The sequence below is a fragment of the Grammomys surdaster genome, unplaced genomic scaffold (genome assembly GCF_004785775.1).
Source record: "Grammomys surdaster isolate TR1022 unplaced genomic scaffold, NIH_TR_1.0 134, whole genome shotgun sequence".
Lineage (NCBI taxonomy): Eukaryota > Metazoa > Chordata > Mammalia > Rodentia > Muridae > Grammomys > Grammomys surdaster.
The window spans coordinates 9,380,726-9,408,533 of NW_021604592.1; the positions used below are offsets into that span (position 1 = coordinate 9,380,726).

Genomic DNA, 27,808 nt, shown 5'->3' on the forward strand with positions numbered 1-27,808 from the left:
TCCCTGGGGTGGTGGTCCTATTGCAGGGGGTGCTGTCCCTGGGGTGGTGGTCGTGGGGTGTATAGTAAAGCAGGCTGCTGAGCAGGTGATAAGGAGCAAGCCAGTCAGGGCACCCCTCCATGGCCTCTGCCTCCAGGTTCCTGCGCTATTCCAGTTCCTCATCTGACTTCCCTCAGTGATACACTATTATTATCTGTAAGTGTAAGCTGAAATAATCCTTTCTTCCCCAAATTGCTTTGGTCAGCAGTAAAAACCCTAAGTAAGAAAGTAACATCTTGTCTTGTCTTTATGGTTTTTAGAAACAGAGTTTTTCTGTGTAGCCCTGGATGTCCTGGAACTTGATCTGTGTAGACCATGCTGGGGATTAAAGGCATGTGTCATCAATGACCAACCTATACATCCTTTTGTAAAAATTATAAACTTACAATTTATAAAAATTATAAAAATGTTTTGAGTTTAGTTTGGGGGGGGTGTTTGTTTGCTTGTTTACTTCTGTGTACATGGAAGTTGTGACTGAGTGTCTGTGACCTGTGCATACCTGTCTATGTACGTGGAAGTTGTGACTGTCTGAGTGTCTGTGACCTATGCATACCTGGTGCCCCAAAAGGCCAGAAAATGGCTCAGATCTCCTGGAACTGGATTTACAGATGGTGGTGAGCTGGAAACCGAACTTGAGTCTTCACGGAACAGCAAGTGCTCTTAGCTGCTGAGCCATCTTTCTGGCCCCTGCTGTGCCTTCTTTGCGGTGGATATGTTCAGCTTTTTTCTGTTTGCTTTTTGTTGAAGATGTTTTGTGCAGTTCAACCTGCCATCATGTCTCAAGTGCTAGGATTACAGGTTTGTGCCACTAAGCTAGGCCTAGCTAAAAGTTTTGTAATGATACAAAACATGTTAAGAGTGTGAGGAATTTTCTTACTTTGTATCAAATGCAAAAAGTACAAGATATGTACAAAGGACTGGAGTTTAGTTCCCACTTTAGTAGCTCACAACCACCTGTAACTCTAGCTCCAGATATCTGAGTCTTTCTCCTGGCTTCCCAGGGAACCAGGAAAAAACACACACACACACACACACAGAAAGTAAGAAAAATTTAAAAAACAAAACAGTATAGGCCAGCTTTAGCTCAAAACAGCACATTAGGAAACTAGGAAAGGCTAGAGAGATGGCTCAGCAAGTAAGAGCGCTTGCTGCTCTTTCAGAGGATCCAGCTTCGTTTCCTAGCACCCACTTGGTAGCTCACAACCATTTGTAACTTCAGTTCCAGGGATCTGATGCCCTCCTCTGCCCTTTGCAGGCATCAGGTACTCATATGGTATACATACATAGATGCAGGCCAAATACCTATACACATAAAAACAGTAAGTGTAAATATTAGAGAAGAGACCAAAGAAACTACAAGGACACACAACAGTCCAGCAAAAGTATTCTCAGTAGTGATTTAAGATGCTTTTAGTTTTTTGTTTTGTCTCCTCTTGGGGTATGTGTAGATTTGGACACAGGACCTCATGATTTTTTGTTTTTCAATACTTGTGTTTTCTCAGTTACCCCAAAGAACGTGTGTTATTTCTATAAGAAGACATTGTTTAAAATAAAGATAGAAAGTGAGAGTTGAGGATCACAGTTTTTCTCATAATATGCACTCTAAAATGATACTATAATGTCTGACAAGAATTCATGTTTATTGAATGAATGAGGGATTGAATTGCAGATATTTTATATGAATGACATTGGCATCTATAATACTCTCATGATTTTTTTGTGACTTATGTACTTGTTCGTACGTGCACAAGCTTGTTGGTACACAGGCATTTGCATATACACATGCACTTGAGTCTGTGTGCACACATGCCTGTGTGTTGACCTTGAGTGTCTTCCTCCATTGTTCTCCCTGATTTTTTGGAGACAGGGTCTCTTATTGAAGCTGGCTCTCATCCATCTGGGGAGGCTGACTGGCTCGTGAGCACCAGGGATTCCCAACCCCAGAGCCTATCCTTCTGTCCCCAGGACTGGGATCATAGCCACAGGTGCTGCCTTGCCACACCCAGCTTGTATGTGGGTGGGTCCTGAGGTTCTGAGCTCTGTTTCAGTTCCTACAGCAAGCACTGTACTAATTGAGCCATCTCTCTAATTTTATGCAGAAAAAAAAAAAACCCTTGGCTCAGCTATCTCAAAATTTAAAGTCATGCCAGTATCATTGGGCCTATACTTATAATCCCACCACTGGGATCCTGAATCAGGAAGGTCTGGTGCTCAAGATTAGCCTACTGAGTACAGGGCTAGCTTGTTTTATATAGTGACACTCTGTTTTATTTTTTTTGTTGTTGTTGTTTTCCCAAAGAGATTGGTGTGGTAGCTCATGACTTTAATCCCAGCACCCAGGAAGCAGAGGCAGGTGGGTTTTCTGTGAGGCCAGTCTGGTCTACAGAGTGAGTTCCAGGACAGCCAGGGCTACACACACAGTGAGACAGTGTCTCAAAAAACAAACAGACAAAACAAAACAACAAAAACAAAGAACCAACAAGGGGGAGGAGGGAAGGAGAGAGAGGGAGAGAGAGGAGAAATTCATGCATTGAACTGTTTTTCAGAAATTAGGAAACAGCTTTCAGTGAGTGTTGATTGTGTGGTGACAGATCCAGCAGAATTGAGGCCTGCCACAGAAGCAGCCAGGCCACAATGCTATTTCACAGTGTACAGAGTCTGAATAAAAGTGGCCTTTGTGCTGGTCTCAGACTGAGGGGCGGTGCTTGTGGCCATTTATGGTATTTCTCCTTAATGGAAATTGAGGCAGCCTTTAATCCTGCTATCACATGACAGCTACTTATTTGATTTTTGGTAATTTGGGAGCAGCTGCAGCCAAACAGTTATTCTACAAAAAGAGCCAAGCAGCTGTATTCAGACCCAGTCCCTAAGTGGTTGGTTAATCACACCAAAGTTCCCTCTCCAGCCTTTCTAAACAGGTATAGCCTTAGCAACTCACCTGCTTTTTAAGCATTTATATGTCTAAAAATGTATTTCCTTCCTTCCTTCCTTCCTTCCTTCCTTCCTTCCTTCCTTCCTTCTCTCCCCCTCTCCCCTTCTCGCCTTTTCCCCCTGTCCTCCTGTCTTCCTCTCTCCCTCTCTCCCTCTCTCCCTCTCCTTCCTACCCCTGCCTCTCTTGAGACAGGATCTTATCCTTGACTGGTCTGGAACTCACTGTGTTTGCTGACCAAGTTGGAAGAGCCAAAGTAGCTAACTGTATTTGGACTCAGTCACCAAGTGTTGATCATACCAAACTTCCCTTCCACAGCCTTCTAAACAAGGTATAGACAGCTTTATTCATGTTTATTATCCTCTCTTAACTCTTCTATCTTTTTTTTTTTTTTAAAGATTTATTTATTTATTATATATGAGTACACTGTAGCTGTCTTCAGACACACCAGAAGAGGGCATCAGATCTCATTACAGATGGTTGTGAGCCACCATGTGGTTGCTGGGATTTGAACTCAGGACCTCTGGAAGTGCAGTCAGTGCTCTTAACCACTGAGCCATCTCTCCAGCCCCCTCTTCTATCTTTCTTTTCAAGCATGGTCTTACTATGTAGCTCTAGCTGGTTGGAACTCATAGAGATCTACATGCCTTTGCCTCCCAAGGGCTGGGATTAACGGTGTCTCTCATTGTCACCTATTTGATTGAGGGTTCTGTGCCAGATAGTGGCTCTAAACTGTCCTGTAGCATTGAGAGCGGAAGATTGCTCCCCCTCTGACAGGAAGGTGAGCATTAGCTTTAGTTTTTGTGTAGTAAGTTGCTACAGAATCCCGTGTGAAAGGCCTCAGAGGGCTGTGTTGCTTTGGTCACAGACTCCCTCTGTGTCTGCTGTCTGGGTGTTCATTGTTACCTCTGTACCATGCCATGTGCTTTCTCAAGCTGTTGCCTCTGCCTGTAGCACTTTTCTTTCATTCTGGAGCCCAAAGACTGTCTTCTCCTTCAAGATATCCCGGCAACCCTATCTTTACAATGTTACTTTACTTTTAGCCCTTGACAATTCTTGCTAGCACAGGATTGTTCGTTATTTATTTATTTATTTATTTATTTATTTATTTATGTTTGGTTTTCCGAGACAGGGTTTCTCTGTGTAGCCCTGGCTGTCCTGGAACTCACTCTGTAGACCAGGCTAGCCTCGAACTCTCAAACTCAGAAATCCGCCTGCCTCTGGCTCCCAAGTGCTGGGATTAAAGGCGTGCGCCACCACCGCCTGGCTGATTGTTCGTTTTTTAAACAGTGGAAAGCAATGCTTCCTTTCTTACTGATTTAGCCTTTTAGAATATACTTTAATAAAAGTTTTTATAGGGCCTAGAAAAATGGTTAGCAGTTGGAGAGTTCCAGAGGACTGAATCTTGGTTCCCAGTACCAACAGACACCTCACTTGGAGCTGTAGTTTCAGGGTTTCTGACACCACCCCTGTGACCTGTGGGCACCAGCACACATGCATGTTCATGTGTACAGACACACATACACATAATTTTAAAACTATTATAACCTAGGAGTTTAAGCCTTTGTTTAAATAAAGTACCACAAGAAATTGGGTATGTAGGATCTTCTATAGGAAATAAAAGCTTTTGATTTTGTGTCCTTACCCCCATCCCCTGGCATCCACCTTCCCTGGGGCATCAAGTCTACAGGATTAGGTTATCCTCTCTCACTGAGGCCAGACATATATGCTGGGGGCCATGGACCATCACATGAAACAATGATATATAGTGGCCTATAATTAGAAGCCTGTCCTTTCAAAATAAAAATAGAATGTAGATTGTTCCATTCCTTATAGAAGCAAAAACCACATTAACATAAAAATTAAAGTTAAATTGGCTTGAAACCTTAAGTCACAATAGTCACATTTCAATATGGTCAGTGGCTTCAGGTATATAGTGACTATTAACCTTGTACATGTCAGGTCAAAAAAATTCCTGATGAAAGTTCTGTTAGTTGGCAAAGTCTAGAGCCTACAGAAGAGTAGGCATGTCCCTAAAGCATTTGGTGAAGTGGATTAGCCTAACTGGTCTTTCTGTGTAGAATTTTTTTGCCTGCACATATGAATGTGTGCTGTATGTGTGCCTATTGGATCCCCTGAAACTGGGGTTGTTGATATTGTGAACCACCATGAGACTACTAGGAGTCTAACCTGAGTCCTCTCTGCAAGGCATCAGGTGTTCTTAACCAATGAACTGTCTCTCCAGCCCTAACTATTCCTTTCTGTGAAACTGTGTTCTAGTTGGAATTTTTTTTTTTTTCAAGACAGGGTTTCTCTGGAACTCACTCTGTAGACCAGGCTAGCCTCAAACTCAGAAATCCGCCTGCCTCTGCCTCCCAAGTGCTGGGACTAAAGGCGTGCACCACCACCGCCTGGCAACTTGCTTTTTAATATAAGTCTTTGTGTGGTCAAAACTCTTAAAGTGATCTTTTAAGCATTTTTTCTTCTTTAAAAGGAGAAAAGTGTAGTATAACTTGAGGCGGCTTTCTACCTGCTATTATGTGTGAACTCGTGAATCATTGCATGCACATCCTATTGGTGGGTGCTTACAATCGTCATTTGGGGCCTCATGACGATTCCGTCTGTTCTCCACTTATATATGCTTACACTAGAGCATAGACACCAAATGAAACTTGTGTAATTTGTCATTAAGCGCCAAAGCCACTATTGTGGCTTCAGAGTGTGCTCATAGCCACCCTATTGGAGCACTGAAGCTCTGCTAAAGTGGGTGTGAGGTGGATAGAGAGAAGACTGCCCAGATCCTGAGGCCTGTGTAGAAGAAGCAGTAGTAGTAGTCATAGTTGTCATCGTCGCCGTCATGGTCGCCATCATCATTTTCTTAATAGTAACAGAGCACTAGTAATAATAGAACTACGAGTGCTGACCACCCAGGAGAATGTGGTCACTGCCCACCACTGATTTTCAGTAGACAGTATAGATAGGCATGGCAGCCCTCACCCCATGGTTTTGTTTCTTATGGTTTCAGTTACCCCTGGTCTAAAGTACTGAAAGGGGAAATTACAGGAGTAAGTGATCCACATGGAACTTGTAACTTGCATAATGACCTGAGCAGAGTGAGTATTGACTGCAGCATTCCTTCCCATCTCCCCAGAAGTACCAGTCATCCTCTGTCTAGGGTACTGTGTGAGCTGTATAGGCTGACTTCTGTCCGGTCACTTGCTAACCTTAAATCCCATGTCAGCTGTTGAGGCACCACTGTGCTTGCTTTCAAATAACTGTTCATTTAGTAAAAGCCCAAAGCATGACAGCGATAGAGCAGTTAAAGTAAGAGTAGTGGTGGGCAGGCGAGCAGAGAGAGGCTTCTGGGGCTTTCTGCAAGTGGGAGGTGAAGTTCATCATAGGGGGTGTGTACGAGCAGGCGGAAGACAGAGGTTGACAATGTCCATAGTTAGGAATCTGCTAGGGTCTCGGAGTGTCACATACACACACACACACACACACACACACACACACAGGCTACTGTAGTGTACCAAGAACTACAGTTATGGATGGTCGTAAGCCAATGTGTGGGTGAAGGAAATTGAACCTGGGCCCTTCACTGAGCCAGCTTTCTGGCCCTGTACCACCCTTTCTTGATTTATCAAACTTGAGTATTCTGGACTTCTCCCCGTGAGGGTTACTTCCACTCTTCCACTATTGCCTTCCAGCCTGTTCTTTTTTTTTTTTTTTTTTTTTTTGTAGCCCTGGCTGTCCTGGAACTCACTCTGTAGACCAGGCTGGCCTCGAACTCAGAAATCCGCCTGCCTCCGCCTCCCAAGTGCTGGGATTAAAGGTGTGTGCCACCACCGCCCGGCTCCAGCCTGCTTCTTTTCTGATAATTATATTGTAATATTAATTCCATCTTGCCTGCAGCTTTCTTCATCTTGAAAATCAGGCTGTGTTGCTCCTGTCTACTTTCCCTCCTCTCCACCTCGCTTGCCGCTTTTGTCAGCTCTGTCTTCATCTTTATGTTCTGTTTGGTAGCATTAGGGTTTGGGTGCTATGGTGCTGATTGTTTTTGTTTGCTTTGGTTTGGTTTTGGCTTTTTGATAGAGTTTCTCTGTGACCCTGGCTGTCCTGGAACTCACTCCATAGACCAGGTTGGCCTCAAACTCACAGAAGATCTGCTTGCCTTTGCCTCTCTACTGTTGGGACTAAAGGCATGTGCCGCCGCCACCTGGCTTCATTAGTTATTCTAATCATAAAAAACTATATGTGTATTTTGTGTGTGAGCCTGCCACGATGGAAACATGGAGAGCAGAGGACAGCTGGCGGGAGTCTGACCTCTCTCCACCTCGGGAGTTCTGGGTATTGAGTTCAGGCTGGCAGGCATGGTAGCATCTCATTAATTTAATTTTTTTTTATTCTATAATTTAAGTCTGTAAGATTTCACCGACTTCTGAGCATGATCTCTAACCCGGCGATTAGTTTTAGATTTCCGATGTATGTAGGAGTGTAACTTGAGCCTCTTCTCTGTAGGCACCGGCTTGGACTGATTTTTAGACCATTCTTGCTGATTATTTTTTTCTTTTGAAATGATAATGCTATTGATTAGACTAATGCCCTCTTTTATACTTTGTTATGCTTTGATTAGATTTCCAGGCCTGATCTTCTTTCTCCTTTGATTTTTAAATACTCTTCACTTAATCTCATCCATTATGTGTGGATTACACTGAATTTAAGCCCCTTGATTGGCTCCTCCAAATTCCAGCAGCTCCCTAGGTACTGTATAGAGGTCATGTCAGCAGGGTGCTGGAAACTAAGACAGTCCTGCTGTGCTCTCTGCACTGTCCTCTGGTTCTGTAAGGGGAAAAGCAGAAACCTACAACCTCTTACTGTCTGAGTAATAGAGGGCTTGCTTCATTCATTCATTCATGTTTTTGAGGCAATGTCTGTCTCATTTTAAATACGCCAGTGATTCTCAACCTTCCTAATGCTGCGACCCTTAATACAGTTCCTTATGTTGTGGTGACCTCTCCAACCATAACATTAACTTTACTGCTACTTCACAGCTGTAATTTTGCTACTGTTACGAATCATGTCAATATCTGATGTGAAGATGGTCTTAGGTGACCCCTGTGAAACGATCATTTGACGCTTGAAGGGGTCACAACCTACAACTTAAGAACCACTGATATAGATCAAGCCGGCCTTTAACTATGCAGCCCAGGCTGGTCTCGATCTGTGTGCCTTAGGCTGCCTGCCCAGTGCAGAGATTACTGTTATTGCTGCCATGTCCCCATTTTTAAAAAGTTAGTGTCTGTGCATGAGCATGTGCATATCAGTGTGGGTGGGTGCCTGAAGAAACCAGAAGCTTCAGATACCCCCTGGAGCTGGATTTACAGACACTTGGGAGGAGTACTGGGAACCAAACTCTGTCCTCTGGTGGAGCAGTACTCTTAACCATCGAGGTGTTTATTTCTCCACTCCCCAGGAATAATTATTTTAAATTAAGTTTTGGGTAGTTTGCTGAACACCATGTCTGTAGTGGGATAGACGGACACACCATTTTGCGTTTTTTGGTTCAGAAGACTCAATTTCCCAGTGCTCTCCCTTCCTTCCCTCTCTCCCCTTCTCCTTTCCTCTCCTCCCATCTCTCACTTTTCCTCCCCTCTTTTCTCCATTTTGTGCAGTCACAAAGTTTTATGAAATGTGTTGACATTCTCACTTTATGTCTAAGACAGTGTTTCCTGCTCAGATTAATATAACGTGTTGTCAGAGCATAAAGTTCTCAGATATAGTCAAAGGCCTCAAACAGGTATCTAGATGTGAAGAGATGGAGGCACAGTGAACGGTGCATGTGAGACTAGGAACAGGAAGTGAGCCAGGAAAGGCAGATGCCAGCATGTGGGCTTGCATCATAATTAACATTATCATAATTAACATAATTATGTGCTGGGCGCTGTGTTCCAGACTTTGTTGGTCATTTTATTTAATCCCCACGTCATTCTTTAGAGAATACATACTGTTTTCTTCTTCCTCTCATCTTAAAAGACAATGGCAGAATTGTGGCTTAGTGGTCCTTAAGTAACTTGTTAAGGGGTTCTGGATATCTGGATAAGAGTCTGTGCTGTCTTTTAAAATGCACATTTCATTACTCCTTCCCGCCCCCACGCCCTCCCCTCTGCCATTAGCAATTCCCCATTGCTTTTGCTAGCCAGAGAATCTGATTCTTTGAGGATAAAAGCTGAAGTGCTTTTACTAAAACTGACCTGGGGGGAGAGGGACTGGAGAGATGGCTTAGTGATTAAGAGCACTTGCTGCTCTTGCAGGGGACATGGGTTCAGTTCCCAGCACCCATGTGATAGCCAATACTGCCAATAATTCCATCTTCAAGGGAATCCAACACCCTCTTCTGGCTTCCATGGGCACCAGACAGACATGTGGTACACACATGCACACATGCAAGCAAAGTACTTACACATATGATATAAAATAAATATTGTTTGTTTGTTTGAGACAGGAACTCACTATATAGACCAGGCTGACCTCACAGAGAGCCACCTGCCTCTGCCTCCAGAGTGCGGAAATTAAGGATGTGTTCTACCACACTTGGCCCAAAACGAATAAATTTTAAGATAAAAGTGACCTAGGAAAGTGGTGGCCTGTTTCCATCTTCATTTTTTTCTCTGTTAAGTAAATAAGGATGTGGAGGCCTGACCCAGCGACGTGTGTGTGTGTTCATAACTGGCTTAGACGGCCTTGCCTTTCATAACTGGCTTAGATGGCCTTGCCTGTTTATGGTTTTATGAGAGCATAGAGAGCAGGATTTACAAGTAGTCTATTTCTGGTTCAGATGCCTCTGCCTTGGCTTTTTAGAATGTCCAAGAGGCTAGAGAAGCTGGCTGACGAGATTGGGGGTGGGGAGTGGAAGAGAAGAGGCACCAGGCAGAAGTGAGAAGCCTGAAAAGCAGACAGCCCTATTGATTCGTGCTGCAAGCTACATTCTGGAGCAAAGAACTGAAATCCATTATGCCAAGCACATAGCATTATGATCTCTTTGAAAAGCAGTTCAGATGTCATCTAATCCCAAATCATTTAAAAACAATTTTGAAGTACCCAGAATTCTAAAATGCAATTTTTCTCAGACTAGCACAGTGGAATTAATGGAAAAATAGCACTCTATTGGTATCTTCCTTCTATATACTATGTCTAATTGTGTGACTTGATGTATCAAATTGTACTTTAGGTAAGTACCAACAAGGGGCTAGGATATATCCCATGTATATTTTTTAAACACTCACACAAAGATAGGATAGAAAAGAAACCCTACCAGGTGCTTCACCTTTTTTTTTTTTTAAACTATTACAAGAACATTATAAAAGAATTTTATATAAATAATCTTTTGTTTCTACATATAGGTACTGTAAAGGTCATATCTCTGCATGTGTATGGTTGCCATTTCTTTTTGTAAATTCTAGATATGCAGTGCTGTATACTACTACAACAATCAAATCTTACTTTGTATTAGTATTGTATTAATATTTTAGCAGGAAAGGTGATGGTATCGTCCAAGTTAAACCTTCAACTCTTAGTTATAACTTCAAATACATGTCAGATGTCTATACAGTTTAGTGTGTTTGGTCTAGCAATTTTCACAATTTATCAAGTTTGTAGACACAAAAATGTGTACAAACTTCACAGTTTTCTTCTTTTTTATGTCAAGAATCTTTTAAAAAGGAAAAAAATCTTCCAAGTTTTAAGAGTTGGATAGATCATAACCGGTTGGATCACATGTGACTTACACAGAGCACAATCACAGCCCCAGAATGTGAGACACTATTCTTTTCTTTTCTTTTTCTTTTTCTTTTTTTTTTTTTTTTGGTTTTTCGAGACAGGGTTTCTCTGTGTAGCCCGGGCTGTCCTGGAACTCACTTTGTAAACCAGGCTGGCCTCAAACTCAGAAATCCGCCTGCCTCTGGCTCCCAAGTGCTGGGATTAAAGGTGTGTGCCACCACCGCCCGGCGTGAGACACTATTCTTATGCCTAGTTTCCACCATGTAGCTCAAGGCCAGGGAGCCAGTTTGTGGTAGCTCCAGACTGCTTTGCTAAATACCATTCTTGTTCCTTCAGAGCCAGCTATCTTCTTTCTCCCTACATTGCTACAGTCACCAGAAATGCCAAAAATTTATTTTTAATAGTTATCAAATAATATACTGCTTTTTTTAAAAAAAATAAAGATTAGGGTTTAGTTTTATTTTTCTGTGAGACTACTTATTTATTCAGAGGAAGTTGCACTGGGGTGAGGGATGATTGTGTTTAAATTTTCACATTGTGGTACAGCACACATAGCAATAAATCTTAGGTGGTACACAGTTCAGTAATGCTAAGTGCATTCGTGTGTACCCAGTCTGCAGACTCATTCATCTTGTGAGACAACTCCTTACTTGCTGCACTCAGCCCCTGGCAGCTATTTTTTGTTTTTTCTTTCTTTTTTATTATTAAAATGATTTATTTCTTTCTAGTTCATGTACATTGGTGTTTCGCCTGTGTGTATGTCTTTGTGAAGGTGTTGGATCCCCCTTCACAGTTGTCAGCTACCATGTGGGTTCTGGGAATTGAACCCAGGTCCCCTGGAAGAGCAGCCAGTGCTCTTAACTGCTGAGCCATCTCTCCAGCCCTGGCAGCTACTTTTCTATAGACAATTCCAATTATTTCGTCCAGCTAAACTTCAGGCTGGGGAGATGGCTCACCAGGTAAGAGTATTTGCTATGCAATCCCCAGAACCCAGGCGGGAAGGAGAGACCTGACCTTACAGGCAGGCTGTAGCACCCCTTCCCCATCAGACACAGACACACATAATAAATAAAGTAAAGCCCAAATGGACTCAGACAGTATTTGCCTTTGTGACCAGCTTATTTTACTGAGCAATTTCACCCATAGTTTAGTCTGTGTGCAAATTTTTAAAAAAACTGGTTTCAAACTGAACAACTTCAAATGTACAGCAAAATTCAATAGAGGATACAAGGGTTTCCTAAATGTCTCCTGCCCTTGACATGCTGCTTATCCCTCTGTTACATGTTTTGTTCCCTACATAGTACCTATGTGAGGCAATGCATATTTAATTGGCTAAATTTTGCTGTTCTGTGATGTATATATAATTTTCAAATAGCATGCTGTATATGATAAATATAGTTTTATCTGTCTATTTGATATAAAAATAAACATTTTAAAAGACTTTACAGCATCTCCTGTTTATTGCAGGGGATATGTTCACTGGCCTTCAGCAGACACCCAAGACTGGATAGCCTTAGTCACTCACTGTGGCTGTAACATTTTAGTTGCTTCCTGTAGCTCCTGTACATATTTTGATTTGTACCTTGATATTTCACTTTTAGTAGGCATTGATAGAAATGAAATTATGTTTAATTCTAAATTCTACCTGTTCATTGTTAATATATAAGAAAGCATTTATCTATCTATCTATCTATCTATCTATCTATCTATCTATCTATCTATCCTGTATCTCACAACCTACTTGCTGTTCAATCCAGGAGTCTTTGGTTGATTACCTTCTATGTAGACATCCATGCCATGCAGAAAGTGTTTTCCTTCCTGAGGCCCCTCTCTTGTCTCCTCTTTGCTCCCTCCTTTCTCTCTCTTCCCCTCCCTTAACCACGTTTGTCTCCCTTTCTTTTTCTTTTCTGTGTTGTTTTACTACATAAGCTATGAGTTCCAATATAATGTTGAAAGGAGAAGACATCCTTTTCTTGCTCCTGATTTTAATGGGAAAGGTATTACTTTTTCACCTTTAAGGATAATGGCTATAGGCATTTTTATAGATGTTGTTTGTCAGGTTGAGGAAATCCTCTTTATTCCTAATTTGCATTTTCTTTCCTTTTTAAGGTCGAATGATATGTGGTTCATGTAGACCACAGTTTGTTTCCCACTCACCCATTAATGGACACTTGAGTAGCTTCCATCTTTTGGCTGTTGTGAATAATGTTGCTATGAACATGGATGTGCACATGGCTCTTTGAGACCTTGCTTTCAGTCCTTCTGGGTAAGTACCACAAGTTGGACTGCCAGGTCATACAGTAGTTCTATTTTAAAAAGATCAGGATGTCTATATGTAACAGCCCTGGCTGTCCTCTCTTTGTAGACCAGGCTAGCCACAAACTCAAAAGAGATCACAGCCTCCCAAGTCCTAGGATTAAAGGGGTGTGCCACCATGCCCAGCTGGTTTGTGTGTTTAATATGTCTAAATGTCTAGGTATAATTTTATATCACAATATTAAATGCTAATCCATGGGCTATTTTAAATCTCTTTTATTGTTATACACATATCAAAGATATTTAATGTTTTTTACTTGATACATGTGTATGCTTCATTATATTTATTGTAGTAAATTTCTGTCAGTTATTTCACATTGGAAATATTCTATTTTTATGTTGTTTGAATTTCCCACACCTTGGTATGGTTGAGTAATAAAATCAGAATTTTGTCAGAGTTTCTCTGCTCTTAATAAAACACTTAGTTTAAGCATTGTGTTACATTGTACACTGAATCCCCCCTCCCCTCCCCTTACTGCTCCTCCTTCTCATTTTTTTCTAGCAGTAGATCTTCATGGAGGAACACGGAGTGACTCAAACTGAACACATGGCTACCATAGAAGCCCATGCAGTGGCCCAGCAAGTACAGCAGGTCCATGTAGCCACTTACACTGAGCACAGTATGCTAAGTGCTGATGAAGACTCCCCTTCCTCCCCTGAGGACACCTCTTATGATGACTCGGACATACTCAACTCCACGGCAGCTGATGAGGTAACTGCCCACCTGGCTGCTGCAGGTAATGTTTGCACTAGAAGCTTGCTTCTTTCCTTACCTTGTGGGTTCATGCCTATCGAAGGAGCTTGGAAGTCCAGCACTCTCTCATTTCTTTTCATCGTTTTTTTTTTTTTCAGTGCTGGGGATCAAACCCAGGGCCTCGCATATACTAGGCAAGTACTCTACCACTGAGCGACATCCCAGCCCTTCATCACAGTTTTTAAGCCTGCATCTCCAGCTTTAGCCTGTTCTGTGAGAGTTGAGTTCTGGGGTCCGTTACTACTAGTGTTATGACATTGGTTTTCTCCCATTCTGACAGTCTGGTTAACTAGAGTATGTATTATATTCACATTAAATGTAAGGGCTGACATACTTAGATTTTAATATTTTTAAGGTTAAAATTTTTTTCTAGTATTGGGTTTTCATTCCCTTTGTGCTAGAATGAACCCTAGGATTTCACATGCTAGACCTGAGTCCTACCCTCAACAGTATATTTCAGCCCTAGACTTTCTAGTGAGAGTGGGTTTCTCCACTGGTCCAGATTTGTACTGTAAGTTTCAGTTTGTGTGGAAATTTATTACTATTATGATTTTACATTTCCACAGATAGCCATATGATTCTACAGTTCATTCGGTAGTTCTTCTTTCTTAGGGGCGTGTGGATCTGTCTACTGTCTGTTGCTACTGACAGTTCTCGTGTATGTTGACTGCTCTCTTCATATACTAGTTACATATAAATGAACATTCTGTGATGTGTTTGGAAATTAATTTTAAAAATTATTTGGGGTTTAAGCTATTATGCTGGACATGGTTTCTGTTTGCTTCTGCTGGGTAGTACCAAGAACACTAGTGATCCTTGTCTCAGTCTAATTTTATGGGTTTGAAGTTTTCCAGGACACTAAGAGACTTAAAGCTGGCTGTGTTTTGTATTTTCTATGTACAATATATATTCAGCATTATGGTGAGGACACACATATAAACCATGTCTGGGTGGGTTTAGTGTTCTAATTAGGAAAAGCTGGGCAGGAAGGCAATGATCAGGAATGGCCAAAGTACTACATTACTAAAGTATATATGTTGTATTTAATTAAGGTGAAGAAGAAGAAGAATCTCATATGATCACTTATTCACTGTACTATTTCTGGAATGGTGAACTTAAAAAATAAGGGAGGGGCTGGGAATCTAGCTCAGTGGTAAAGCACTTGCTTAGCTAGCCATGTGCAAGACATTGGGTTTAAACGTTTGTAACAAACATTTTGTGACATTTTTATACTTTCCAGAAGAGGGCATCCTAACCTAATGAACCCAGGCCAGCTTCTTTCTTATAAAGGAAGATGCTTTTGAGACGTGGCTTTGCTTTGCTACTGTATTGTGTTGTCATGGTGCGAGGATGATGCAAGGGTAACTGAGACTGTGGTTCAGAGGTTGAGCACTTGCCTAGCATGTGTGAGGCCCTGGGTTCAGTTCCCAACATCACTAAACAAAGGCTAGCCCTGGTTAGGTTATAATGGCATGAGCCTCTAGTCCCAACTACTCAGGGGTTGAGGCAGGAGGAGGACTTGAGCCCAGGTGTTCAAGAGCAACTTAGACAACACAGTGAGACCTTATTTCAGAAACAAACAATAAACAAAAGAACAGAGGAGGACTAAAGTTTTTCATTTGTCCAGTGTGAATACAGAGGCCCTTCAAATCTCTTGTGAGTTTCCACTAAGGACTTGTAATTAGCTATACTACAAGGTATAGATTCTTTGACTAAGATGGCTTACTTTGAAGGAGCTAGTGGCAGGTTATCAGCACAGGCAAGTGTTGAGAAGAGGGCATCAGACTGAGTACATGTCACAGGCAAGGACTCTCAGATACAGAGGGCTGGTATGAGTGTGACCGAACAGGGCTCAGGGGCTTTGCAGGACGCATGTTTTCAGAAGCTGCTGACTGTGGAGGTACACACACTTACATTTACAGTCAACAAAAGAGAATTTGCAGACGTGACAGAGGCCCTTATTAACTGCTCGGTTATGATTGATCCTGGCTTGTCATATTTGTTGCTTGCTAAAGAATTTTTTCTGAGGACTAGTCTGTAGCATTGACATATCCAAAAGTTAACTCAGAAAACTCAACACCCGTCAGTTCATACCAGGTTGCCTATCAAAAATGGTTCTAGTTCTCTTCAGTTCAGACAGCTCTTGGTCAGTGTTGATTCTCAAGGAAAAAAACAATTAAGAAGGGCCTTGGGAGGTGGCTCAGTCAGCAAAGTGCTTGTCATGCCAGCATGAGTGCCTGAGTTTGATCTCCAGAACCCAGGTAAGAAGCTGGGTGTGGTGGCTGGCGTTACAATTCCAGCACTGGGGAGAGAGACAGGCAGACCTATGGGAGCTTCCGCCTGGCTAGCCTAGACCAGTTGGTGCTCTTCTAGCTAATGACTGGATAGCACCCGAGGAACACACGTGTGTGTGCACTGTGCAAAGAGTGGTCAGCCTTTTTCCATATTAGTCTCCGGTATCAATTTCACAGGACTGCATGTGTTGTTTTTGTTTTTGTTTTTGTTTTAAAGATTTATAAGTGTTTTGTTGCATGTATGTATGTGCACCACATGTGTGCCTAGTGCCCACAGAAGTTAGAAGAAGGTGTTGGATTTTCTGGACCAGGAATTTTGTGAGCTGCCCTGTGGGTGCAATGGTGGATCCTCTGGAAGAGCAACAAGTGCTCTTAACTGCTGAGCCATCTATCTAGCCTCCAGGGGACTTCATTTTAAACAAAATTGAATTATTTTTTCTGAGGCAGTAGATAGAAGTAGAAAAAGATTTATATGATCTGTAGTCACAATTCCTGAGAATGAGGTTTGATGAATTGTCTGACAAGTATAAAATCTCGAATCCTGGGGCGGGGGAGGGGACTTAAATTGGAATATAGAGGAAAATCAAGTTCGATATGACAAACATGAATACGCTTGCTGCCCAGCTTTGTCAGGCATTGCTACTGTTCTCATATGTTTACTTCTGCTATGTGGACCACAGAGATGGAAGCCAGGCAGTTGAACTTGGAAGTAAACACCTTTGCCCACTGAGCCATCTTACTGGGTCCCCAAATTGTTTGGGGGGGGGTGTTGTTGTTATTCTTTGGTTTTGTTTTTTTCCAGACAGGGTTTCTCTCTGTAGCCCTAGATGTCTTGGAACTCAGAAATCCTCCTACATCTGCCTTCCCCCAAGTGCTGGGCTTAAAGGAGTGCACAACCATGTCTTGCTGATTTATTCATTCATTCATTTGAAAATAAACATTACAGATCCAGTTGACATTTTTAGTGTTCTCCCTACACCCCGAACTCAGAGATCTGCCTCTGCCTCCCCCAAATGCTGGAATCATAAGCACCTTGCCTGGCTAAATCACTCACTCACTCACTCATTCATTCATTCATTCATTCATTCATTCAGAAACACACATTACAGGTGCAGTTGAAACTTGTAGTGTGTTTCTCTCCCACATTTGTTTGAGACAGTGTCTTGCTGTAAAGCCCAGGCTGGTCCTCTTGCCTCAGTTTCTGAGTGCTGGGGTTAGAGGTGTGCAGAATCATATCCAGCTAATGTGCCTCTTCCTTTTTTTTTTTTTTTTGAGACAGGGTTTCTCTGTGTAGCCCTGGCTGTCCTAGAACTCACTCTATAGACCAGGCTGGCCTCGAACTCAGCCTGCCTCTGCCTCCCAAGTGCTGGGATTAAAGGTGTGTACCACCACTGCCCGGCGTGTACCTCTTCCTAACCTTGTTCTTATACTTCCTTCTGCTGAGGTCACATGTATTCTGAATTTCTTTGTTCTCTTTATGTTTTTACTTCATGTGCGTGTATCATTAAACAATAGTTGGCATTGTTTTGCATGCTTTAAATTTTATATTAATGATCCATCCTACTCTGAACTTTAATTTAGCGTTTTGTTAAGCATTAATTTTCTATAAAATGTTAAAAAACAAATTGTTTAAAGCTGGGCATGGTGCTGTACACCTTTAATCCCAGCACTTGAAAAGCATAGACAGGAAGATCACAGTTGAGTTTAAATCCAGCTTGGTCCACATAGTAAACTCCAGTCCATCCAGGCCGACATGGTAAGAGCCTTTCTCAGAACTGTAAATAAACAAAAAAATATTTATAGTTATGTATGTGCAATGACTTCTACATGGGCTCCAGGGATCTGAACCCAAGATAAACACCTTTACCTACCTTTATCTTTCTTGCTTCTGGAACCTCTTTTTATTTTTTAATTATTAATGTATATTCGTTGTATAATTGAGTTTCAGAATGACATTTTCATTCAGCATTTTTCTGAGATTCAGTTGTATTGACAATGTGGCTGTTGCATTTATTATCAAAACCTGAATATTTCACTATTTGTAGATACATCTTAGAGCTGGAATTGCAGGTGTAAGCCACAATTTTCTGTTCCAAATTCTTACTAGTTTCTCAGAGCACTGTATTTTATATTTTGCCCTCAAATAAAATAAACATATCTATAACTGAGGTGGTTATTTTTCATTCAGTAATACCTTCATTATAAGTGATACATTCTAATTTCTTTTTTCTGATGTTCTAATCCACTCTGGCTTTTTTCTGTTTTATTAGAAAAAAATACTCCTCATGAACTACCAAAGAGTTACCATTTGCTTCATGGAAAAAAGAAAACTTACGGAATTTCTTTTTTTTTTTTGTTTTTTTTTGTTTTTTGTTTTTTGTTTTTTTTTTTTTGTTTTTCGAGACTGGGTTTCTCTGTGTAGTCCTGGCTGTCCTGGAACTCACTCTGTAGACCAGGCTAGCCTCGAACTCTCGAACTCAGAAATCCGCCTGCCTCTGCCTCCCAAGTGCTGGGATTAAAGGTGTGCGCCACCACCGCCCGGCGAAATTTCTTTTTGAAAGGATGTTCTTGAAATATTTTCACCTTATGTTCAATTATGTATATGGGAGGGCGGTGTACATGAGTGCACTATCTGTGGAAGCCAGAAGAGGGCAGTGGATTCCTTGGAGTTGGAGTTACAGGCACTTGTGAGCACTCCAGTGTGGGTGCTGGGAACAGAAGTGGGGCTGAACCTGAGTCCTGCAGAGCAGTGTGTGCTTGTAACCACTGAGCCATGTGAGCAGCTCAAGAGACAGTGACTGCTGAGTAGCTCAAGCTGACCTCTTAACTCTCAGCCTCCTGCCCCGGCCTCACTAGTGCTTAGCTCTTCACAAGTGCTCTTGACAAACACTACTTGAAGATGTGTTCAGGAGGGTAGTTGAGGGACTGAAGGTAGGCATATTTTCAGCTTATTGAAATTTGCCAAACCAGGCACTAATCCTGTATGCTAGAGCACTGGTAGCTTCTCTTCCCATGTTTGCTATGTGCGGTCTCACCTGTTCTTCCTCCTCAGGCAGGTGTTTGTTAACCAGTATTGGTTTAGACAGCTGTCTGTCCATAGCCATGTGGACAGTGAGCACCATATCTTTGATAGTCTACTCTTCTCACTCTTGTCTCCTGACATAGGATCGTTGCAGTTCAGTGACATGAGCTTGTGTCTCAGAATCCAGTCCACAGTCTTAGTAACTTAAGCTCCAAGGTAACATACAGCAGGATGAGGCCTCTGCTGAGTATCTTCTACATTGTTTTACCTCTGGTCTTTGTGTTTTCATGTAAATGATAGGATTAGCTTATCCAGTTCTAAAAACAGTCTCGAGACGTTGGGATTATATTTGAATTTATAAATTTACCAGATCAGGGTCCTACAGGCTTGCTGCTAGCCAGCTTATCCAAGTCTGAGAATCCAAGTTCAGTGAAAAATGCTGTCAGAAAGTAAAATGGAGTGTACACCCACATGCATGTGCTCACACACACACTTCAAAAAGAAGCAAAACATTACAAACATTGGTGAATCTAGCTAACAATAAGCCTGCTGAAGTATTTAAGGGTATTATATTGACATTTGCAATTTACTTTGAAATTCAACAAAACAAATATGGATTGACAAATAGAGAATAGATATATATGATAAAATGTTAAATTCCTTCAGTTTGGTTTGTGCATTTAAATTTTTTTATGATAAAAATCTTTGAATTCTGACCATTCAGTAACAACAGAACAAGAAAATCAACCTCATGTTTTGAAATGGTAAAAGGATTTGAAAAGACATCTCTCATAAAATGGTATTCAGTGTCACAGAAGATTATACCACAGGCCTAAAAGGACTGCTGTTATCAAAGTTACAAAAGATAACTAGTATAGGCAATACTGTGGAACAGCTAGATCCTTTGTATACTACATGACAATATAAAACAATGCTGCTATAAGAATGTGGAGTCTCCTCTAAGAAGTTAAAGAAGTTAGACTTTATGATCCGCATGGTCCGTAAGGCCTACTACTAAGTGTCCAAATGAATTGATGCCCTGTACACAGTAGCGCGCGCACACACACACACACACACACACACACACACACACACTGCATTCAGAAGGGGAAATCTTGCTTGCTCTATGTGACAGTGTAGATCAGTCTTAGGCATTATACTATCAGAAACAACCCAGTCACAGAAGAACAGATACTGTATAATTGCACTTCTTTGAGGGATTAGAACATAACATAGGGTGGTTTCCAGGGCTGTGGGAAGAAGGTGTAGGGAATTGTTGTCAGCAGATAGTTGCAGGGCTTGGGATACCACTTAGTGGGTAAAGTCACTAGCACTAGAGCCAGAATTCTTGCCTAGGATGCACTAGAGCGGGAGGAGGAGAGAAAGGAGAAAGGAAGTCCAGAAGGAGGGAGAGAAGGCTGGCAAACTGGGAATGATAGTATATACCTGTTAATCCCAGGAGGCAGCTCAAGGATCAGAAGTTCAGTGTTATCCTTGCTTACTTAATGATTCTAAGGTCAACCTGTTCAACATGAGGTTTTTCAAAAAACTGAAAGGGAGGGAAGATTTCAGTTATATAAGACAGATAAGTTATAGAAATCTGTACATGGTGGGTGTGGTTAATAACACTGTTTTGAGCACAAAATTTTATTCAGAGATGGATCTTATGTTAAAATATTGCCACAGTTATAATACAATGTCGGGGGCAATAATGTCAGGGCTTAAGATTTTCACCTGATAGCTAGCTGAGTACAAGGTGCCTGTAATCTCAGCACTCAGAGCAGAGGTAGGAGGATCACTGTGATTCCAGGTTAGTCTGCATTATATACTGAGACCCTGGAAGAAGAAAAACATCTCTGCTATATCTCTATATAGAAAGCGAGCCAGCATCTGGCTTTTGCTTGATCTAGGGGTTTTTTGGAGGGCCTTTCAGCAAGGCCATGATAGAACTGAGCAGCTGCAGACAGAAAGGCTTGCTGCAGTTCACCTATTCAGAATATACATGTGAATACAATGTTAGTTTAATTTGTATCTGAGCCTTCTATGGGCTGGCAGGAAAGGATAAAGTGAGATGCTGTCTCTGATGTGACGCCATTGCTATCAAGAGTGCAGAATAGTTACCTAGAATCATCTATTCAAACAACCAAGACTTCTATGCATTAGTCTCAGGACAGTTAGACCAGCTTTCATTAACTTTTTTGAGGGCGGGGTACGGGGGAGTAAGAAAGTGTTCATCTCCTTGGCCAGGATGCTTTCATCATCTGGACCTTATGGTGGCTGTCTTCATTCATTGGCACAGTGTCCGGTTTAGTTCCTCCGCATGGCCCTTTATAGGTGGGAATGTGCAGGTTACTCGAAGTCCTCTTAGTTCCTTAACTTGCTAGTCTTGAAGCAGTGGGAGGACCATGGAGCTGGAAGTGCAGTGTGAAGCCCTGAGCTTGTTTCATTGTGGCAGGCCTTTCTCTTAGTGCTGTAGTATTTCCTGGTCTGTTTGAGAGCAGAGTTCTAACCGTGCGGGCTTGCTGGTAAAACAGCAACAGCATTGTACAAAATTCAAGATGGTATTTGGCAGGAAGGTAGAAACCTTTTGTTTCTTTTTTTTTTTTTTTTAAATTTATTTATTTATTATATGTAAGTACACTGTAGCTGTCTTCACACACCCCACAAGAGGGCATCAGATATCATTACAGATGGTTGTTAGCCACCATGTGGTTGCTGGGATTTGAACTCATGACCTCTGGAAGAGCAGTCAGTGCTCTTAACCACTGAGCCATCTCACCAGCCCAACCTTTTGTTTCTTAAAAGATTGATTGTAAATTTATATGGTTTTTGGGAAACCATAATAGTGAAGAACGTTGATAATATTGTAAACATTCTGTTTTCACTGATAGTGCGTTGCTGTCTGTCTCGTACCCTTGCAGTCTCCTGCCTAATCTCACCACATACTTATTATTTCAGGTCCTGTGGGAATGGCTGCTGCTGCTGCTGTGGCAACAGGGAAGAAACGGAAACGGCCTCATGTGTTTGAGTCTAATCCGTCTATCCGAAAGAGACAGCAGACACGTTTGCTTCGGTGAGGGCTGCCTTACCCCATCTCGCTGTTCTTCACATGGTTCCTGGGTGGATGTCAGAGCTAGAACATTCTTTACTGGATTCCTCAAGACATTGGGGTGGAGTATTTGATGACAGGTTTAGACTTGGAATCACTTCCATGAAATTAAATTAATGAAAATCCAGAAAATATGATGTAATACATATTTTATAATACTGGCCAGCAGTGTGGTTCACACCTTTGATCCCAACATTTGGGAGGTAGAGGGAGGGGAATCTCCATGAGTTCAAGGCCAATCTGGTTTACAGAGTGAATTTTAGGCCAGCCAAAGCTGCACGTTGGTTCATCTAAGAAACTTTGTGCCTGCTGTGTTCAGGTAGTACTCTATAGACATTGGGACACAGAGCAGCAAAAGCCCTTAAAGAATTAATTTATGTTCTGAAAGAGAGAAAAAGAAAACATACATTATATTTAAGTCTCAAACCCTGGGAGAATGGCTGAGGTGCCTATTTAACATTCAAAACAGGCCTGGCCTCCCGGTTCTCCCAGCATCCCTTAGTCCCCACCCGTTATAGGGTATAGCTGGTAGCCCAAGGATTGGGCTACCCTTCCCTATATAATGTAGCTGTTTTAGCTGTGCCACTCTCTTGGATAGTCTTTTAGCTCAGGCTGCCTCTCTTTGTCAGCAGCTCCTCTCCCCTTCCCGTCTCCATACATGGCTCAGGGTAGTGACCACTCTGGGCTCTCCCAGACGGGTCTGCCTCTGGCTGTGCTCTCCATTTTATCTGCAGTAGAGTTTTTCCTCTACTATACTTAGGAGCAGTTGTGTTCTTTCCTTTTATTCTTTTTTCATTCAGTATTAAGTGAGAGTACGTGTTGTGGGTAGAAAAGAAATTAGAAAAAATATTTCTGGACATCAAAGAACGTAGTTGTTTCTCTATTCTGAGAATGGTCTGAGAAATCCTTCTGAAGAAGCAGCATTTGCCAAGAGCAGGGAGGAACTGAATAACCATGCTGATGTCTAGGGGAAGAGCATTTCAGGCAGAGGGAGGTATTGACAGTCAAGGTAGTCATTTTATTTATTTATTTATTTACTTTTAATTTTATTTTTGAGACAGGATCTCACTATGTTGCTCTGACTGTCCTAGAGTTCTATATAGACCAGGCTAGCCTGAAACTCATGGAGCTCTGTCTGCTGCCTCCCTAGTGCTATGGTTAAATGTGTCCACCACTACACCCAGTCAAAGTAGTCATTTTTTGAAAAGCAGCCAGGGGGAGCACGAGAGGAATGATAAGAGGAATACAGGAAAGCCCAGCACATCAGGAGATCAGCAAGCTGGTATGGCAGTTTGTGCTTGTGATCCCAGCTCTTGGGAGGCCAGGGTGGAGGATTGTCACAGGTTCAAGGCATGATTAGGACATATCTGTAATCCCAGCACTCAAGAGACTGGGGTAGGCAGGTCATTGGTTTTAAGCTAGCTCAAGCTACATATGAAGATCCTGTCTTGAGATTGGAGAGAGGATTAGAGGTGGTATATATCAACCATTCATTCAAGAAATGCTGCAGATTTTCTATGGTTATGAAATATAGGATTGGATAGTCCTTGTGACTCAGAGGGAAAGCGCAGTATTCTGTGTATATATTGCTTCCACCCTGGTGTCTCACTTTATTGGAGGGTTTGCTTTCCTAAGTTAGTTACCTCAGAGGGTCAGTCATAGTCCAAAAATATTAAATGGAGAGTTCTAAAATAGATAATGAGTTTTAAATAATTTTACTAAATATATTGTTATAATTTGAATATTTTTATTTTAAAATTTTAATTTAATTATTTTATGTGTATGAGTGTTTTTGCCTGTGTTTATATGTGTACTATGTAAGGGCCTGGTACCCAGAGAGGTCAGAAGAGGGTTTGTGTCCCTGCATAGGTTTATATGCTCTTGAGGAAACCAGAGGCATTGAGCCCCTTAAAGCTGGAGTTACAGACAGTTGTAGGGCATAAGGGTGTACCAGGAATCAAACCCAGATCCTCTGAAAGAGCAGTAAGTACTATTAACCATTGAGTGACCTCTCTAGCCTCTGTTACAATTGTTTCTATGATTAGTTATCATTCATCTCTTACTATTCTTAGCTTAAACGTTATCATTGGTATGTATGTATAGGAAGAAAACACAATATAAAGAGGGTTTGATTCTATCTCAACTTATAGATATCCAGTGGGGTTTGGAGCAGACCCCCACCGGTAAGGTGGGCTACTGCAGAAACTCATTTCATCCTCATTTGCAGAACTCTGACCAAAAGCAATTTGGGGGAAGAAAGGGCTTAAGTCATTACACTTCAGGTCAAAGTCATCAGTGAGGGAAGCCAGAGTCAGAGCCTGGCAGAAACCATGGAGGAGTGCTGCTTGCTTACTCCCTTAGAGGCTTTATGGGTTTTGTTTTGTAATCTTGGTATTTGAATTTTTAATTTTTATTATTTTTTGCTATGTGGGAACTTACCACATAGACCAGGTTGGCCTTGGATTTACAAAGATTGCCTGCCTCTGTTTCCCAAGTGCTGGAATTAAAGATGTATACCAAAATACCACTTGTAGGTTTATACTTAGCTAGCTTTCTTTTTTTTTGGTTTTTTCGAGACAGGGTTTCCCTGTATAGCCCTGGCTATCCTGGAACTCACTCTGTAGACCAGGCTGGCCTCGAACTCAGAAATCCACCTGCCTCTGCCTCCCAAGTGCTGGGATTAAAGGCGTGCGCCACCACCGCCTGGCCCTTAGCTAGCTTTCTAACACAGCCCAGGACCATCTGTCCAAAGAATAGTGCTGTCCACCATGGCCTGAGTCCTCTTGTATCAATCAGTGGTCAAGACAATTCTCTCACAGACATGCACACAGGCCAGTCTAATCTAACCAATTGCTCAGTGAGGCTGCCTTCTCAGGTGACTTTAGGCTGTGTCAAGTTGACAGTTATGGCTACACAGGACCGTGTGTCTATATCACAATAAAATACAAAGCTGTAGCTAGGCATAGTACACACACTTTCTCTGCTAGACTTCCATACTTCTCTCTCCACCCCATTCTTATCTTTCAGAACACATCTGATCAGGATTGTCTCCACTCACGGTAAGTGTGCTCTGCCTCCATCGTGACATCCTCTGTCACTGTAACCTTTTGTTTCCATTTTGTTCAGGAAACTCCGAGCCACATTAGATGAGTACACCACACGCGTGGGACAGCAAGCGATTGTTCTCTGCATCTCGCCCTCCAAACCCAACCCCGTCTTTAAGGTGTTTGGCGCAGCACCTTTGGAGAACGTGGTAAGTCAAATCTGAGCTGTTCCCAGGGGCCTTCTGCTTTGTGTGTAGACTTTGGCCTTTTCTGTTTTCCAGGTCAGTGCTCATGGATGGAAGGGGGTGACTGGTTTACACAGATTGAAACAGATAGGATCAGCCCCATGCGGTGGTCAGAAAGATACTGTATTAGTGGTCTTCTTACATCAGTCGAGAGCAGCAGATGGTAGGCTTTTGTTAAACCTAGCTTGATGCTTAACTTGGTAGCCAAAGCTGTTTATGCTTTGGGTATATATAATAATAATTTTTTAAAGGATCATTACTGTTTCTGCTTACCAAATCAATGTATTGTACCACATCAGTTGCAGTTAAAAAAATAATAATAATTAAAAAAAAAAACAGTGCAGGGCTGAGTGAGGATGTAGCCCAGTTGGTAGAGCCCTTGCCTAGTGTGCATGAAGTGTTGGTTCTTTCCTAAGCACCTTACCAGTTGTGGTACGTGCCTGTAATCTCAGCGGTCAGGAGGCAGAGGCAGGAGGATCAGGTATTCAAGGTTGGCTGGCTGGCTACAAAGCAAGTTCAAGACCACCCTGAGCTAAATTAGACACCTTCAAGAAAAAAAAAAAAGAAGAACCAATGTGAAATTTTGATTTATATCTGAAGCAAAACACTAGATGACTCAAGGATGTTAATTTTATAAGGCAAATTGGAAGCATTTTATTAACCACATATTTAGATATTGAAAAATCTCTTTTGCCTTTTTTTTTTAAAGTTGGTTTAGCTGAGCATGGTAACACATGCCTTTATTCCCAGCACTCAGCAAGAGAAGCAAGTGGGATCACGGCCAGCCCATTCTGCATATTTTTATATTTGTTTGTTTTTATATGTGTATGTGTGTGTGTGTGTGTGTGTGTGTGTGTGTGTGTGTGTGTGTGTGTCTGTCTGTCTTGCGAGTTTATGCCCTATGTGTATGTGTGCTCCTGGAGACCAGAAAAGGATGTGAAGTCGCCTGGCACTAGAGTTACAGATGGTTGTAAGCTACCATGTAGGTGCTGGAGGTTGAACACAGGTCATCTGAAGGAACAGCCACCCATCTTAACCACTGAGCCATCTCTCTGTGTCCCTAATTAAAAAAAAAAAAAAAATTCCACCAGTTTTTCCTCAGTGTCCTCTGTATAAAATAAGGCCAGCAATACCTTCTTCACTGGGGACAGACATTAAAGCTGACTGTCCTCCCATAAAAACTGCTCAGGAGAAGTAGCATAAAGAACACTCTGTTCAGGCAGAGGTAGAGCTAAGACACTGGTTACTGTGCAGCACAGAGCTCTGTGCCAACCGTAGGCTTTCTTGAGCTTGACAAGAATAGCTTGAAATATTTAACAAAGTGAAAACTTCCCACGAAGTTTCCCAGGGCTTCTGAAGGTGAAGCTCTTGAGTCAGGGCCAGGAACCTATAGCATTGCTAGGGCTTAGTGAGTACACCCAAGGGCCAGAGGGAGCTCTGGATAGCACCAGCTTCCTACATGGCATCCGGCTACCTTTTATTTCATTTTCTCTCCCTGATAGATCAGTGGACTGTCCTTCATTTGTTCATATAGGTTTTAAAAAACAGTTTCACTTGCATAAAATGTAGGCCAATGTTTTAAATGCAACAACTGTGGGGCTGGGGAGGCGGCTCAGTTGGTAAAGCACTCACATGCAAGCCGGAGGGCCTAAGTTTGAATCCCCAGCTCTCAGTTGTACACTCCAGATGACAATCTTTAGTCTCCATGGAGAATGGGTACGTTTTAAAAGAGATCTTTGATGGAAACTTCCGAAGACTTCTCATATCTAGAAAGCTTCAAAAATTCAGAAGAATCACAGTATCTTATCCAAGACCTTTTTCTTTTTTTTTTCTTCAACCGACTAAAGGCCAGTTTCTCAATTTTCAGTAGTAAATCTGTTTCTAGAATTCAGATGATTTCTGTAAATGTACTAAACCCAACCTTTCCTTGATATTTAATAAGAATATTTGATAATGTACCTACCTCTCTGTGTCTGAATACATGAACTATTTCATGATACATGTTTTTTTTTTTTTTAAAAAAAAAGGGTTTTTTGGGAGGCAGAGCAGGCAGATCTCTGTGAGTTTGAGGCTATCCTGGGCTACAGCCTGAACTATACAAAGGAACCCTGTCTTATAAAACCGAGAGAAAGAAAGAATGAAAGGAAGGAAAGGTTTATTTAGTCTCTGCTCAGCAGTGTCATGTCCTGGTGTGCACGCTGTATTCTGGGGATGACAGTATAAGTGTCACGAAGGATTTAAAGCAGGAGGATAGCTAAGACAGGAACACTTGAGAAGGCT

General features: G+C 41.9%; 1 protein-coding gene across 7 annotated transcripts in view; it reads left to right on the forward strand.

The window, feature by feature from the left end:
- Positions 1 to 27,808, forward strand: part of Nrf1 (nuclear respiratory factor 1) — a 96,797-nt gene that overhangs the window by 23,048 nt on the left and 45,941 nt on the right. For 3 of the 7 annotated variants that reach the window (XM_028762564.1, XM_028762560.1, XM_028762566.1), the window contains exons 2-6: positions 12,854 to 13,010; positions 13,563 to 13,797; positions 13,913 to 13,948; positions 22,089 to 22,203; positions 25,366 to 25,492. In XM_028762564.1, coding sequence (XP_028618397.1) covers positions 13,575 to 13,797; positions 13,913 to 13,948; positions 22,089 to 22,203; positions 25,366 to 25,492 — 501 coding nt within the window. In that variant the 5' untranslated portion in view covers positions 12,854 to 13,010; positions 13,563 to 13,574. The remainder of the gene's footprint in view (positions 1 to 12,853; positions 13,011 to 13,562; positions 13,798 to 13,912; positions 13,949 to 22,088; positions 22,204 to 25,365; positions 25,493 to 27,808) is intronic. The other 4 variants (XM_028762562.1, XM_028762565.1, XM_028762561.1 and 1 more) reach the window with 3 other exon arrangements.